Source organism: Schistocerca gregaria, chromosome 3 (assembly GCF_023897955.1).
Source record: "Schistocerca gregaria isolate iqSchGreg1 chromosome 3, iqSchGreg1.2, whole genome shotgun sequence".
NCBI classification, from domain to species: Eukaryota; Metazoa; Arthropoda; class Insecta; order Orthoptera; family Acrididae; genus Schistocerca; species Schistocerca gregaria.
Window position 1 is genome coordinate 788,638,746 of NC_064922.1, and position 17,882 is coordinate 788,656,627.

The 17,882-nt window shown below is 45.0% G+C and overlaps 1 protein-coding gene and 1 non-coding gene across 2 annotated transcripts in view; both read right to left on the bottom strand.

Annotated features, from left to right (window-relative positions):
- Positions 1–16,063, bottom strand: part of LOC126354244 (sialin-like) — an 85,965-nt gene extending 69,902 nt beyond the window's left edge. Inside the window, exons 1-2 of the mRNA XM_050003746.1 lie at positions 15,957–16,063; positions 11,262–11,473 (exon numbers count right to left, since the gene is read on the bottom strand). Of these exons, the coding sequence (XP_049859703.1) occupies positions 11,262–11,473; positions 15,957–15,999 (255 nt within the window). The 5' untranslated portion in view covers positions 16,000–16,063. The remainder of the gene's footprint in view (positions 1–11,261; positions 11,474–15,956) is intronic.
- Positions 2,752–2,835, bottom strand: Trnas-gga (transfer RNA serine (anticodon GGA)). Its single transcript is given in 2 exon segments — positions 2,752–2,786; positions 2,796–2,835. It is a non-coding gene; the product is annotated as a tRNA-Ser (tRNA).
- Positions 16,064–17,882: the final 1,819 nt, after the last annotated feature.

Genomic DNA, 17,882 nt, shown 5'->3' on the forward strand with positions numbered 1-17,882 from the left:
CTTAGAGGACAATTGCGGAAAGACAAAATTAAAGTATTAATTTCCCATTTGGACAAGCAATAACATAAGTTTTCAAAAGTGGGGTCACAGTGTGACAGTTCATATAAAATTAGTTTTATAGTGAATAGAAAAATTGCCAAATCGTTAAAGTCTTTTGCTGAAGACGCATTTGTAAAGGTGTGTTTCTTGGATATTGCAGGTGTGCTTTGACTGAAAAAGAACGAGGTCTCACAAGTAAGTTTATCGATGAATTTTAAGCATTATAACCATCAAATGGAGACTGTTTCTTTACTAACGGCGTTGCAGAATTTTGCAACGGAAGTATTTGAGGTACTACTGCAAAACGTCGTAAGTTAGGAAACAATTACAAGACGTATAGACATCCACTTCGGTTGCACAAAATTCTGTCAATTGACCACGATTTCAAATATAGTATAAAACATCAGAACAAAAAGTTACATGGAATACAAGTAATCACACCATGTTTTAAAACGTCTGAGCAAAATTACATGTATTCTATGTAACTTTTGGTTTTGATGAAATAAATTAAATAATGGTACCGCATTTCCGGCCGGGAGGCCCCATCCGGGGAAGTTCGGCCGCCGAGTGCGAGTCTTATTAGAGTCGATGCCACATTGCGCCTCGCGTTCCGGTGATGAGAATGGAATGATGATGAGGACAACACAACACAGAGTCCACGGGCAGAGAAAATCTCCAACCCGGCCGGGAATCGAGCCCCGGCAAGCTGCATGGGAGGCAAGCACGTAACCACTCAGCTTTTCGTTTTTATCTCGTTTCGTTTGTTATTTTTCGTCACATATGTTCGGGGCGGGCGTCCAATGACGCTTGTTCAAGTTCATCGTTGATCCATGAGCTCCGTTTTTTCATTACAGAGGGCAGCTAACCATCTGACCGAACACGCTACTCACCTAAGCAGGCGGACTATTCTGATGAAGATTGCCCTAGTGTAATCTCCATCACCATAAAACGTTACGCTGAATATATGTAATCACGCGTTTTTTTTAAACGTTTGACCAAAACCATGGTGTGATTAGATGTATTCCATGCCCTAGTGCAATCGAAACCGTGATGAATTGACATAATTTTGTGCAACGGAAGTGGCTGTATATACGTTTTGTATATACATCCACGGTTGCTAGCTCACATCCAATAAAATGTTTAATATTGAAAGAAACAATGTGAACGACCCGTAAATTAATAAAACTTCTGAAGACGGGATCAAAGTAAAAGAAATATACCGTAAAAAACGCGTGTTTTGAGGCATGTCGGTTTGTCGGGAAAGGTGTGCCATTAATAAATGGATGAATTATCCCATAAACAATAACGTCACGGACGCTATAGCTTTGACTTTATACGCTAGGAGCGCTGCTGTCGTGTCGCGTGACGAGGTGGCCCACGAGCTTGCGTAAGTGCGTAAACTGGCCATTGCGTCACCAATGTCTGCCTATGCCTGATATACAAGTTCCTCTTCCTTGTGATATTCTGCCTTCGATTTTGTCTTGCAAGATGGTCTTTTCTAAATTATCCTCGTCTCTTCTCAAAATTTGCTCAGTGAACTGGAAGTATCTCTGATTGTCACAAGAAGATAAAGTTCTCGTGTTATAAAGTTTTTCTGTAATGGAAGCATTGATTCTTCTTTCTGTTCATGGCACCTGTAACATCTTCCGCTAATACCAAATCTCGAAGGCATCAGTTCAGCATGTCAACAGCTTTCACAGTTCAGGTCTCGCAGCCATACAAGAACGCTGGGAAAACCAATGATTCCGAGAACATTCCTGTTGTTTTGAATATTACCCGGTTCTGCCATATCTTAGTGAGTTTAACCGCTGCTGTTCGAACAACGATGATTCGTCGTTTTACGGGGGTCATTCAATACCTAACGCAACACATTTTTTCCTCGGCCAATATCTGTTGAAGAAAATGCAGAATTTGTTGTGGGACATCGTGGAATATTCCCGCTTCAGTCCCTATAGTTTCATGAATTCCGACAGGTGGCAGCGTTTTACGTGGCGTTCAAAATGGCGTCTGTAACGGAGGTGCGTTCCAAGCAGAGAGCAGTCATTGAGTTTCTTTTGGCGGAAAACCAGAGCATCGCAGATAGTCATAGGCGCTTGCAGAATATCTTCAGACATCTGGCAGTGAATAAAAGCGCAATGAGTCGTTGGGCGAGGCGTCTGCCATTGTCGCAACAACGTCACGCAAAGCTGTCCGATCTCCAGCGTGCTGGCCGGTCCCACACGGCTGTGAATCCTGCAGTGCGTTCATCTCCACAAAACTGCAAACGAACTTCTTCTCCATGACAGCGCAGGGCCTCACACAAGTCTGCGCACCAGAGAGGAGCACACAAATCTTCATTGGACTGTTCTCCCTCATCCACTTTGCACAGCCCGGATCTCGCATCTTCCATCAGTTTGCTCCAATGAAGGATACATTCCGTAGGAAGAAGTACGTGACTGATGGGGAGGTTATTCATGCAGCAAGACGTTGGCTCCGACGTCGACCACTAGAGTGATACCAGGACGGCATACAGGCCCTCCCAGTAAGGTAGAGTAAGGCCGTCGCGTTAAACGGAGACTATGTTGAAAAGGAGGGATTTGTACCCAAAATATTAGGGGATAATATGGTGTATTAGAATCGTGAGCACTATGGGACTTAACAGCTGAGGTCGTCAGTCCCCTAGAACTCAGAACTACTTAAACCTAACTAACCTAAGGACATCACACACATCCATGCCCGAGGCAGGATTCGAACCTGCGACCGCAGCGGTCGCGTGGTTCCAGACTGTAGCGCCTAGAACCGCTCGGCCACTCAGGCCGGGAAACAACGGAAGGAATTTGAAGAGGTTCCAGTATCATTTACCACGTTTTCAGAAATGGAGAAGTTGGACGAATCAGGACAATTTGTAGATATTCTCCGAGAGCTAGGACTTTTCAATTAATTTAAAGTAAATACTGTTTTTCCTCTTCGGTAGATCTGTAGTTCTCGCCATGAGAGACAACGGTATGTGTTTTATTGGCATAGTACTCTGTCCAGAGCATATTATCTTCTTTATTGCTGCCGACCAAGCAAGACGCTGGATGTTAGCTCGATACACCTGCGGTGGAGTCAGTCGCTCATCGAATTTGACCAATGAATTATCGACAAAAGATTTGGACGATGGCGCGCTTGAGTATCATTTTAAAAAAGTAAACAACACTCCATTTAGATTCTGAAACGCAACACTCAATTAAAATACAAATATAAACAATGATCATTAATACTGGAGTATTTACGCGTAACTGGGCGAGAAAGAGCGAAGAAATAGACAGTCCATCACAAACCGTAAGGAGACATGCCGTAGATGAAACTTCCTGGCAGCTTAAAACTGTGTGCCGGACCGACACTCGAACTCGGGACCTTTGACTTTCGAGGGCAACTGCTCTACCAACTTTTTTTTTTATTCTCATTTTGTTCGTTTTCGTTCGTTGTATGTGCTCAGGGCAGACGTTGTAAGACATCCGTTTAAGTTCGTCTTTGATCAGTTAACCCAGTTGCCTACTGAGCTACCCAAGCACGCCCCGTCCTCGCAGCCTTACTTCTGCCAGTGCCTCGTCTCCTGCCTCCCAAACTTAACAGAAACTCAGGTTCGCAGAAGAGCTTCTGTTAAGTTTGGGAGGTAGGAGACGAGGCACTGGCAGAAGTAAGGCTGCGAGGACGGGGCGCGAGTCGTGCTTGGGTAGCTCGGTTGGTAGAGCAGTTGCCCGCGAAAGGCAAAGGTCCCGAGTTCGAGTCTCGGTCCGGCACACAGTTTTAATCTGCCAGGAAGTTTCATATCAGCGCACACTCCGCTGCAGAGTGAAAATATCATTCTTCATGCCGTAGATGTTCGAGACGTATGTTTAAAAAAAACACGGTATGCAAAACTTAAGAACGAAAATAACTTTCAGATGATGTGTTGCTATCACGTAACATAGCTCGTTGAAACTTGGGCCATACGTAGAAAGAACTGGTGCAGTATGGTACAGAAGATTAACTGAAAGAAACAGGCAGTAAGACGAACTGAAATGACATTTTTATCCAGAAACAATAATTACACTGAAGTCACTGCGATTCATTATGGTTCCCTGGAAATTAAAAAAGGCGGAACATGTTTCTAAATAGGGTGTGTGGTCATCGCAGACAACTCAGAAGTGTGTTCCCACACTGACCGCGAGGTGGGTAGAGGGTTTTTGTGTTAGGGCATTCCATTTATACAACACAGCGGTTGAGAACTGCTCTCCGCGCCATAACATCTGGAGCATTAAAGCTGAATGTGCAATAATCTTCCTAGGTGTATTATTTGTTCCCACCTCTCGCTATCACAGAGTACGCCCAGCACTGTCGAACATGATCGTTTTGGTGGTCCAGGTGATGTGGTGTGGGGAGCATAATGTTGTATGGGTGTACTGACCTCTACATGTTTCAACACGATATACACTAATGGCCATTAAAATTGCTACACCACGAAGATGACGTGCTACAGACACGAAATTTAACCGACAGGAAGAAGATGCTGTGATATGCAAATGATTAGCTTTTCAGAGCATTCACACAAGGTTGGCGCCGGTGGCGACACCTACAACGTGCTGACATGAGGAAAATTTCTAACCGATTTCTCATACACAAACAGCAGTTGACCGGCGTTGCCTGGTGAAATGTTGTGATGCCTCGTGTAAGGAGGAGAAATGCGTACCATCACGTTTCCGACTTTGATAAAGGTCGGATTGTAGCCTATCGCGATTGTGGTTTATTGTAAAGCGACATTGCTGCTTGCGTTGGCCGAGATCCAATGACTGTTAGCAGAATGAGGAATCGGTGGGTTCAGTAGTGTAATACGGAACGCCGTGCTGGATCCCAACGGCCTCGTATCACTAGCAGTCGAGATGACAGGCATCTTATCCGCATGGCTGTAATGGATCGTGCAGTGACGTCTCGATCACTCAGTCAACAGATGGGGACGTTTGCAAGACAACAACCATCTGCACGAACAGTTCGACGACGTTCGCAGTGGCGTGGACTATCAGCTCGGAGACCATGGCTGCGGTTACCCTTGACGCTGCATCACAGACAGGAGCGCCTGCGATGGTGTGCTCAACGATGAACCTGGGTGCACGAATGGCAAAACGTCATTTTTTCGGATGAATCCAGGTTCTGTTTACAGCATCATGATGGTCGCATCCGTGTTTGGCGACATCGCAGTGAACGCACATTGGAAGCGTGTATTTGTCATCGCCATACTAATGTATCACCCGGCGTGATGGTATTGGGTGCCAATGGTTACACGTCTGGGTCATCTCTTGTCCGCATTGACGTCACTTTGAACAGTGGATGTTACATTTCAGATGTGTTACGACCCGTGGCTCTACCCTTCATTCGAACCCTGCGAAAACCTACATTTCAGCAAGATAATGCACGACCGCATGTTGCAGGTCCTGTACGGTCCTTTCTGGATACAGAAAATGTTCGACTGCTGCCCTGGCCAGCACATTCTCCAGATCTCTCACCAACTGAAAACGTCTCGTCAATGGTGGCCGAGCAACTGGTTCGTCACAATACGCCAGTCACTACTCTTGATGAACAGTGTTATCGTGTTGAAGCTGCATAGGCAGCCGTACCTGTACACGCCATCCATGCTCTGTTTGACTCAATGCCCAGGTCTATCAAGGTCGTTATTACGGCCGGAGGTGGTTGTTCTGGGTCCTGATTTCTCAGGATCTATGCACCCAAATTGCGTGAAAATGTAATCGCAGGTCAGCTCTATTATAATATATTTTTTTCCAATGAATACCCGTTTATCATCTGCATTTCTTCTTGGTGTAGCAATTTTAACGGGAAGACAAGGATTCCTGGTAATATCAACAGCAGCAGAAAATGGTATAACAGGTGTAGGATTCGTTATGAATAGGAAGGTAGGGCAGAGGGTGTGTTACTGTGAACAGTTCAGTGACCGGGTTGTTCTAATCAGAATCGACAGCAGACCAACACCGACAACGACAGTTCAGGTATACATGCCGACGTCGCAAGCTGAAGATGAACAGATAGAGAAAGTGTATGAGGATATTGAAAGTGTAATGCAGTATGTAAAGGGGGACGAAAATCTAATAGTCATGGGCGACTGGAATGCTGTTGTAGGGGAAGGAGTAGAAGAAAATGTTACAGGAGAGTATGGGCTTGGGACAAGGAATGAAAGAGGAGAAAGACTAATTGAGTTGTGTAACAAGTTTCAGCTAGTAATAGTGAATACCCTGTTCAAGAATCACATGAGGAGGAGGCATACTTGGAAAAGGCCGGGAGATACGGGAAGATTTCAATTAGATTACATCATGGTCAGGCAGAGATTCCGAAATCAGATACTGGATTGTAAGGCGTACCCAGGAGCAGATATAGACTCAGATTTCAATATAGTAGTGATGAAGAGTAGGCTGAAGTTCAAGACATTAGTCAGGAAGAATCAATACGCAAAGAAGTGGGATACGGAAGTTCTAAGGAATGACGAGATACGTTTGAAGTTCTCTAACGCTATAGATACAGCAATAAGGAATAGTGCAGTAGGCAGCACAGTTGAAGAGGAATGGACATCTCTAAAAAGGGACATCACAGAAGTTGGGAAGGAAAACATAGGTACAAAGAAGGAAGCTGCGAAGAAACAATGGGTAACAGAAGAAATACTTCAGTTGATTGATGAAAGGAGGAAGTATAAACGTGTTCCGGGAAAATCAGGAATACAGAAATACAAGTCGCTGAGGAATGAAATAAATAGGAAGTGCAGGGAAGCTAAGACGAAATGGCTGCAGGAAAAATGTGTGTCGGAAGGACATACTCAGCATACAGGAAAGTCAAAACAACCTTTGGTGACATTAAAAGCAACAGTGGTAACATTAAGAGTGCAACGGGAATTCCACTGTTAAATGCAGAGGAGAGAGCAGATAGGTGGAAAGAATACATTGAAAGCCTCTATGAGGGTGAAGATTTGTCTGATGTGATAGAAGAAGAAACAGGAGTCGATTTAGAAGAGATAGGGGATCCAGTATTAGAATCGGAATTTAAAAGAGCTTTGGAGGACTTACGGTCAAATAAGGCAGAAGGGATAGATAACATTCCATCAGAATTTCTAAAATCGTTAGGGGAAGTGGCAACAAAACGACTATTCACGTTGTTGTGTAGAATATATGAGTCTGGTGACATACCATCTGACTTTCGGAAAAACATCATCCACACAATTCCGAAGACAGCAAGAGCTGACAAGTGCGAGAATTATCGCACAATCAGCTTAACAGCTCATGCATTGAAGCTGCTTACAAGAATAATATACAGAAGAATGGAAAAGAAAATTGAGAATGCTAGGTGACGATCCGTTTGGCTTTAGGAAAAGTAAAGGCACGAGAGAGGCAATTCTGACGTTACGGTTAATAATGGAAGTAAGGCTGAAGAAAAATCAAGACACGTTCATAGGATTTGTCGACCTGGAAAAAGCGTTCGACAATATAAAATGGTGCAAGCTGTTCGAGATTCTGAAAAAAGTAGTGGTAAGCTATAGGGAGAGACGGGTCATATACAACATGTACAGCAACCAAGAGGGAATAATAAGAGTGGACGATCAAGAACGAAGTGCTCGTTTTAAGAAGGGTGTAAGACAAGGCTGTAGCCTTTTGCCCCTACTCTTCAATCTGTACATCGAGCAAGCAATGATGGAAATAAAAGAAAGGTTCAGGAGTGGAATTAAAATACAAGGTGAAAGGATATCAATGATACGATTCGCTGATGACATTGCTATCCAGAGTGAAAGTGAAGAAGAATTAAATGATCTGCTGAACGGAATGAACAGTCTAATGAGTACACAGTATGGTTTGAGAGTAAATCGGAGAAAGACGAAGGTAATGAGAAGTAGTAGAAATGAGAACAGCGAGAAACTTAACATCAGGATTGATGGTCACGAAGTCAATGAAGTTAAGGAATTCTGCTACCTAGGCAGTAAAATAACCAATGACGGACGGAGCAAGGAGGACCTCAAAAGCAGACTCGCTATGGCAAAAAAGGCATTTCTGGCCAAGAGAAGTCTACTAATATCAAATACCGGCCTTAATTTGAGGAATAAATTTCTGAGGATGTACGTCTGGAGTACAGCATTGTATGGTAGTGAAACATGGACTGTGGGGAAACCGGAACAGTAGAGAATCGAAGCATTTGAGATGTAGTGCTATAGACGAATATTGAAAATTAGGTGGACTGATAAGGTAAGGAATGAGGAGGTTCTACGCAGAATCGGAGAGGAAAGGAATATGTGGAAAACACTGATAAGGAGAAGGGACAGGATGATAGGACATCTGCTAAGACATGAGGGAATGACTTCCGTGGTACTAGAGGGAGCTGTAGAGGGCAAAAACTGTAGAGGAAGACAGAGATTGGAATACGTCAAGCAAATAATTGAGGACGTAGGTTGCAAGTGCTACTCTGAGATGAAGAGGTTAGCACAGGGTAGGTATTCGTGGCGGGCCGCATCAAACCAGTCAGTAGACTTATGACCAAAAGAAAAAAAATGTATGTATCGGTCAGTGTTATTGTGACACTGTACTCCTTCACTATGCACGTCTTTTCTGGGGTGCTCTCGGCCCTGACTTCATTTTTATGAATGACAACGCGCGACCCCATCGGACAGCGCAGGTGGAGGAGCTCCTAGAACGAGAGGATATTCAGGGAATGGATCGCTCTTCCCGTTCCCCCGACCTAAATCCCATCGAACACGTGCGAGTTGCTTTGGGGAGACGTACTGCAACGTGTCTACTTGCTGCATCAAAGACCTTCCACTAGGTCTCAACCTCGCTAGTGGAGGAATGGAACACCCTAACACAAGTACCCGCTACCCAACTGGTGGTCAGTGTGGGAACACGCTGCAGAGCATGCACTGCTATCTATGGTGATCACACACCCTATCAAGAGCCTTTCGTTATGTCCAGGGGACCATCATCGATTGCGATGACTTCAGTTTAATACTGACTTTGAATAAAAGTGTTATTTCTGTCCTTTTATTGCGTATTTCTTTCGGTTACCTTCTATATTATAGTGTACTGTAGCAGTGCTTTCTATGTAACGGTTCAAGTTTCATCGATTTATGTTACTTGGCAGTCACACTCCATGCGAAAATTACTTTCGTCATTAAGTTTTGCACACTAGTAAGATTTTGCGACGTCAAAAAAACTAGATGTCGGAGTGACTGGAACAGGGTCGAAACCCTACATCTCCCTACTGTGTCCCAACCTCTGCGTTGCTCATCTAGCGGACCCCGCTGGAGCCCAGAAAGTGCAGCGAGAAAATTTATCCTTACATCATTCTAGAATTATATTAGTTCGACTACAGTACAGTGATAAGAAGAACTTACTGTGTATCCAAATTGTCGCCCTAAAATATTAATCATTATTGCATACTGGCGTTAGGTTTGTACTCAGTTTGGTCAATTTCCATGATACATGAGGATCTGACGAATCGTCATCAACCAGCATGGATTTTCGAACCATTTGTCGTGTCATGATGACCATAACACCGCGCGTCAGCAGAACAAAAGCGGATGTTCGATGCTTTACCTTGCTTCATGAACTGTATTAATATTACTAACACTCAGCAGTACAACAGCCGAGGTCGCGAGGCACGTGGCCGTGCGGTTGTGGGCGCTACAGTCTGGGACCGCGTTACCGCTACGGTCGCAGGTTCGAATCCTCCCTCGGGCATGGATGTGTGTCCGATGTTAAGTCCCATAGTACTCAGAGCCATTTGAACCATCTCAACCATTTGGCGAGGCACGTCAGCACGCGTCGTTCTTGCCGGACGCAACCCGTTTGAATCCTGCCACTGCAAAGAAAATATCATCAGTAGCATTTAGCAGTCAAGGGTTGCCGCTTAAAGTTGCATATCACCGAACTGGGAGACAATCACTATGTTTACATCGACACATCTTCGGGAAGACGAAAACCGAATTTCGGAAGCCGTTTTTCGCTGTCACGTTTACATTTTACTGTCTGAAGTGGATTTGCTACCCCAGTCAAATATGACGCCTGGAAAACAGCTGATCCAGTTTCTGATACAGTCAACACAATCGTTATTTCTCTTCACTTAAATATTACAGGTAGACAACACTATGCTCGTTCTCATATTTCTGCTTCTCCTTCACTGCACAACAAGTCCATATTAACAGAATATTCTAAAAACAAGACTTAATTTGACGGCTCAAACACGTTTCAAAACCGCTTGCGTTTACGTGGAAGCGAAAATCGATTGCGGAATTGAAGTGGATTTCCAGAATAGATTTTGAAGTGTTTACATGAGCATTCAGGAGCGGTATTGGGAAATCGTTTTACGACATCCAGTTTTGGGAGCCTCATGTAAACGGGGCGAATGTACTGAGTTAAGTGACAAACGTCTGCCCTGTGTCTCAGTTTTAAATGCAATATGACTCTTTTCACGGCGACTGGGAGAAGATGATGATTTAATTTAACTTCGAAGACATTAATTATGGAGAACACTCAGCCATGAAGTTGTTGTTAACACTGTTAATGATATTGTGCCTGATATGATACCTTTCAGAAGTTCGCAAACATCGGCCCATTTAATTAAAGCCGGCCGCTGTGGCCGAGCGGTTCTAGGCGCTTCAGTGTGGAACCGCGCGACAGCTACGGTCGCAGGTTCGAATCCTGCCTCGGGCATGGATGTGTATGATGTCCACAGGTTAGTTAGGTTTAAGTAGTTCTAAGTTCTAGGGGACTGATGACCTCAGATGTTAAATACCATAGTGCTCAGAGTCATCTGAACCATTTAATAAAATGACATGCTCCACCACATACAAAATGCTATCAAATCGTCTGATTATATAATTCTGAAATATTCTTTCTCTTAATAAAAGAATAGTTGTAACAAATCGTCGATGACTTAAAATAGGCAAGTAATGTATGTTGACAAACGAATTTTTGTAATACAAAGATTTAATCCTAGACACAATTCTTGCGAGTTGCAACTGGGAATAACTGTCATATTTCCATTAGAAAATAAAACAAACTTTTAATCCTAGAGACGATCTTGCAAGTTGCAACTGGAAATAACTTTATTACGTATGGTACCGTGATGAAACAAAGCAATAAATGTAAAGAAAGAAGGGATAGACGTCGCACTGCATTCCTAAAACCACGCACAGTGGAAATGAGAGTTACCCCACTACCGTGCAGCCAGCATCGTACCTTTCTAGCGGCTGAGGCCTCAGGCACCACCTCTCTCGGACATGAGTCGTCGACAGCGACGACATCGACGCCGGCGGCGGTGTAGTGGTCGAGCAGCGCCGTGTTGTTGACCATGTCCACAATGGCCATTGACAAGTTGACGCGCGTCGCGTAGCTAACGGCCAGGCCCAGAAGATTTAACAGCAGCACAGTGTAGCGTGTCTTCCAGCACCCTGTGAACATCATGCAGTGCCGTCCGAGACTACGAGCTTGCAAGGCGGGAGCTAAGTATTTTGATGCGTTAAACTCGAAATTTGTTCGGTGTCTGCTCAATTCGCAGTCATATTCACTTTGCCGTTCGGTCTAACGCCGTTTCCCCAGAGCAACAACTCTAAAGGGTTGTATACACATATCAAAAGAAGTTTTGCATCACCTCGGTTCCGAGAGTTCCGAAACCTGTGCAGAAAATTAGAGTGGAGATCAACATAAACATCATTTCCGCCTTTTTTAAATGCTCATGAAAACTACACATTGCATGTAGTACCACCATACAGCGGGACCTTCAGACGTGGTGGTCCAGATTGCTGTACACACCGGTACCTCTAATACCCAGTAGCCTGCACTCTTGCACTGATGCATGCCTTATTCATCATGGCGTACTATCCACAAGTTCATCTCGGCACTGTTGGTCCAAATTGTCCCACTCCTCAACGGCGATTCGGCGCAGTTCTCTCAGAGTGGTTGGTGTGTCACGTCGGCCATAAACAGCCATTTTCAATCTATACCACGCATGTTCGATAGGGTACACGTCTGGAGAACACGCTGGCCACTCTAGTCAAGCCATGTTATACTGAAGGAAGTCATTCACGGGTCATGCGGTAGCGTTCTCGCTTCCCACGCCTGGGTTCCCGGGTCCGATTCCCGGCGGGGTCAGGGATTTTCTCTGCCTCGTGATGACTATGTGTTGTGTGCTGTCATTACGTTAGTTAGGTTTAAGTAGCTCTAAGTTCTATAGGACTGATGACCATAGATGTTAAGTCCCATAGTGCTCAGAGCCATTTGAACCATTTTTTTTTTTTTTTATGGGAGCGCGAATTATCGTCCATGAAGACAAATGCTTCGCCAACATGCTGCCGATATGGTAGCACTATCGGACGGAAGATGGCATTCACGTATCGTACAGCCGTTACGGCGCCTTCCATGACCACCAGCGGCGTACATCGGTCCCCTATAATGCCACCCCAAAACACCAGGGAACCTCCAACTTGCTGCACTCCCTGGAAGGTGTGTCTAAGGCGTTCAGCCTGACCGACGATTGTCTGGTTGAAGGCATATGAGACACTCACCGGTGAAGAGAACGTGATGCCAATCGTGAGCGGTCCATTCGGCTTGTTGTTGGGCCCATCTGTTCCGCGCTGCATGGTGTCGTGGCTGTAAAGAGGGACCTCGCCATTGACGCCGGGAGTGAAGTTGCGCATCGTTCAGTCTATTGCGCACAGTTTGAGTCGAAACACGACGTCCTGTGGCTGCATGAAAAGGCTTATTCAACATGGGAGCGTTGCTGTCAGGGTTCCTCCGAGCCATAATGCGCAGGTAGTGGTCATCCACTGCAGTAATAGCCCTTGAGCGGCCTGAGCGAGGCATGTCACCGACAGTTCCTTTCTCTCTGTATCTTCTTCATGTCCGAACAACATCGCTTTGGTTCACTCGAAGACGCCTGGACACTTCCCTTGTTGAGAGCCCTTCCTGGCCCTAAGTAACAAGGCGTGCGGACGCAGTCTAACCGCGGTATTGACCGTCTAGGCATGGTTGAGCTATAGACAACACGAGCCGTGTAGTTCTTTCCCGGTGGAATGACTGGAACTAATGGGCTGTCGGACCCCCTCCGTTAATAGGCGCTGCTCATGCATGGTTGTTTACATCTGTGGGCGGGTTTAGTGACATCTCTGAACAGTCAAAGGGACTTTGTATGTGATGCAATATCCATAGTCAACGTCTACCTTCAGGAGTCATGGGAACCGGGGTGATCAAAACTTTTTTTGATGTGTGTATATTAAGTTGTTATTATGGATTGCACAAGGATCATAAGACATCAGAAGTTCACTTAGTAACAATAAGCGAGATTTAATTGCAAGCAGGAGAAACAGAGCAATAACAAATTAACAGATTGTCAGAATTATGGAAAGACATGAAACGATGACGACAGTAATAATAATTATAATATTATAATAATAAAACATTGACTACCCCTTAACTACTTTGTGAAAATACAGTTGCCTCATAGCAGTCTACTTTTTTCTGCGTCTGCAGCTCGGATAACAAATCTGACGCGGAATCCGCCAATTAAATTTTGCCGGGAGTATACAAAATGTAAATGCAGACTAGCAGTAGCAAGAACTACATTGCTAAAAAAAACGAATGTAGATTTAAGCGATATAAAGTCTTTTATGAAGTTATTTGTCTGGAGTATAATCTTGTGCATGGTCGGTAAACAGTGCAGACAAGAAGAGGATGGAGTCTTTTGAAATTTGTTGCTACCTAGGAATACTGAAGATTGGGTGAGTTCGTGAGATAAATAATCAAGAGGCATTGAGCCTAACGGGGAAAAAAGGAATTTATGGCACATCTTGACTGTAAGAAACGATCGATTTTTGGATAGATCAAGGTAGGGTGTTGAACGAATCGTCAGTGTAGTAACTGAGGGAAATTTGGTAATTTGGCGGAGAGGAGTGGGGGGGGCGGTAACAATAGCAGGGGGAGAGCAATATTCCACTGTATTAAGCAGATTCAGAAGAATGTAGGTTGCAGTAGTCATGCAGAGATGAAGTGGTTTGCACAGAACAGATTATGGTAAAGAGCTGCATGAAACCGGTGTTCGGAGTGAAAACCACAACGTCAATAATAATAATAATAATAATAATAATAATACTGACTGCCCCTCGGCTATTTCGTGAAATTACCGTTGTCCTATTGTCGCTAATTTCAATTCTGTATCCATGCCAAGATTAACAATTTGAAAGCAAATATCTAAGAATTCGTTTTTGCTGCGTGTACAGTAAATGTTCCACCACAGTTGTTTTAGCGTTCGGGAATCGGAAGTAAGCATCAGACTAAAGATTAAGATGTCTGGTATTCACTCCACAGTCTGTCCCGGGAGTTCTTTTTCTCTCAAGTAGAGCTCCTATCAGCTGTGTCAAATGATTTTTAACATCAAAAATGCCTAATTACGAATGTGGTTACGGTTCAGGTAAAAGTGTGGAACCCCAGATAACTGGGTAAGTCAGTTCAGTCATGGGACGGGAAGGACATAACGCCTCCCATTGGAGGATACCTAGGAACGCTCTACGGCGTTCAAACCAATATTCGAGCTTTACTTCTGTGCTTAATCTACATGGCATGCATTGGATTAGTTTGATTCAGGAAATAAAGCTGCCAATCCCCACTGTTGATCTATTCTCTTTACCAATATTTTCATCTCTTATTGGTACACTTTCGGCATTCTACACTGTGATCTGGCGTTCCCTTAAAGGCTTAAACTCATAAGTATTTCTGCAGTATCAGGAAATAACTGGCAACTTTTTGCAGATAATTAAGAGATCGCTCAAGCTTGCACTAATGTCTAGAAGGTAGTCAGGCAATTCAGTTACAGTCTCACACTTTAATACAATGCAGAAAACACCCATATCGATTTATCAAAATTATGTATAAATCAGTGGAATGAAGTAATTACATCCTTTAACCATAAAAATTCACTCTTCCGTTCACGTTAATCGGCAGAAGATCAACGAATTCGGGAGGGCGGTGGTTCGAATTATCGTTTGGTAGCCCATATTTAGGCTATCTGTGATTTTACTAAAACGCCAAGGCAAATACTAAGACATTTCTTTTGAAAAGGTCACTGCCAATTCCTCCTTCCATCCGTCTCCAACTCTCTGAGAGTTGTCCATTCCTTATGTCATGCCATGGACAGAAACTGTGACAACAGTTAAACATTCAAAAGCGCTCCTCCTGGGCAACCTTAAGTGGACGACCATATAAACCTAGGACCAGAAAATTATACGCCAATTTGGGATTTATTGGAAAAATCACAAGGAAATGAATTCTCCTTCGGAAGAACAGATTAGGAATCACTCATTCGGTAAATCCTTGAGTGTTGCTCATGAGTCTAGGACCTGTAGCATGTAAACTTCACAGGTGGGTTCATTTAGTACGCAAGAGAGTGTTACGGAGATACTCAAAGAGCTCAAACGGTAGCCGCTGCAAGCGAGGCGTTGTGCGTCACGGAGAGACTTACTGATAATATTCTGAGTCAGCGAACAGGTTCCTTCCTCCACCGTACATCTCGCGATATAAACATGGCAGGGAAAATCAAAGAAATTATATGGATCACGCATCATACGAGAACGGAACTGGAAAGGTGCGTACTCTCTGCAGTAAAGTGACATGAGGAGTTAATATGTACGTGTAGTAGAGGTAGACCAGAAGCACACAACGCTTAACGTGTCCTTAATACGAGAGCAACGTCTGTGTCGGGAAACGCACATCCGTAGCTCATTCGCTCACTTTCCCTAGGCATATTTCCAGTTACAAATAATAGCTGTAACCTTTTAGAAGGACCAAGACAAATCTGCACCTGAGAGCGATGCATCTCGACACCTCGCTCCTGCACAACGTGCGGTAGTCGCCGTGCAGTGTGTAGGCGGTGCTAACACTTACCGTCGCGGTCCTGGGGCTTGGCTGGCGGTGCGGTCGTCGACATGCTGTGTTCGCGAGCGCTAACTGCCTCCTGCGTCGCCGGCGTTCTGACGCGCCTGCCCCACGTGGCGTCGCTGCCGCCTGCTTTTATCCGCTCGGCCGAGTGCACCTCGTGCGGCTGCGGTGACGCAGCAGGTGCAGAATCTCCTCTGAAATAGCACCGAAGGCCCTCTGAGCTTCACAGCTGTGACCGACATAAGCATTAAAACCACATGATATCACTCTACGAGACGCTGCTGAAACATTCGGAACCCGGCCCAAGAGTTAATCGATATGATATCGATGGAACAGATCTTCGTTCTCCATAAAGGACAAAACACGAGAAAGTAAAACTTTCAATGCAATGAATTATGTACATTGCCTGACAAAAAATGTGAAGCACTGAGAGGACATGGCCGGGTGTCAATGTAGCTTCTTACACATATTCGCACAGAAGCTATTCTCTGTGACAAGGAGAATAATCACCAGAGTGCCTTAGTGTTTTCGTGTTCAGTGTTGTAACTAGTCCTGATGGTGTTTATAAGGGACGTGAACAGCGTCAGATGATGGGTGATCACTTTGGAGGCCACGAAGGTGTCACGTAACCGTGTGAGATAACATTACTAGCACTTGACGGAGTTTGAAAGGAACCTCGGTGTTGGTCTCCATTTGGGCGGCTGGTCGAATCGCGCAGTATCGAGATCTGAGGGACATTCATATGTGACAGTTGCCCATTGTTGTACTGCGCGGGTACGTTAGGGCAGACGTACTCGTCGTCGAGCTACTGGTCTCGATAACGTCCAGGAAATAATCACTGTTCTGTGCACAAAGCACAATGAAACCCATTCACATCAGCTCCTGCCATCAGAGATTCTGTGCAATTTTCAGTGTCACCCTGGAACATTGTTCAGAGACTAATGTTGTGGGCCAGCTTGCTCAGGAGAGGAAGTACAGTCCCATAACAGGGAAGATGAGGCCACCACCTCCATTACGATTGCTGACGGAAAAGAGCCGATAAAAGTCTATGGTCTAGGTGTCTGGAGGTTCCACTCAAACATTCATTGGGAAAACACCGCCGCCTTTTTATAACTGCGTGACAAAAAAGGTGAAGCACCCAAAAGTGGAGGAGGAAACGAAGTGAAACTTCACAGGTTCAAAGATTCCTTTAGTGATTAAAAATCGAGTCACATTTACAAAGAACCTGACAGCACGAGTCTACTCGTCAGTTTGAAGTAACACTATCCTGTGGCCTGGATGCATGCACGATTCGCCTGGGAAGCCGTTGCATCCACTCCTGACCAAGCTGGCCCACAACCATTCTAACTCGCCCTCGGTATCCTGGATATTGGCACGAGGGGGGAATTGACATCGTAGGTGGTCCCACAGATGTGCGAATCTCGCTGGCCGTGGGAATGGTCACGCAAACAATTCACAGAGGCACATGCCATGTTGTAGACAAACGTTGTCCTGTTGAAAAGTGACACCAAGACACTGTCGCGCCGTCAGAATTTCCTCAGTCATTACCAGTCGCGACTTGAAGTCGTACCCGATAGCTCTCCACACCATGGAAATGAGCGTTGTGCGCCATTGGCCGGGAGGCCCCTTACAGGGCAGGTCCGGCCGCCTTCGTGCAGGTCTTATTACATTCGACGCCATATTGGGCGACCGTCCGTCCCTGGTAGCTGAGTGGTCAGCGCGACGGACTGTCAATCCTAAGGCCCGGGTTCGATTCCCGGCTGGGTCAGAGATTTTCTCAGCTCAGGAACTGGGTGTTGTGTTGTCCAAATAATCATCATTTCATCCCCATCGACGCGCAAGTCGCCGAAGTGGCGTCAAATCGAAAGACTTGCACCAGGCGAGCGGTCTACCCGACAGGAGCCCCTCGTCATACGACATTTCATTTCATTG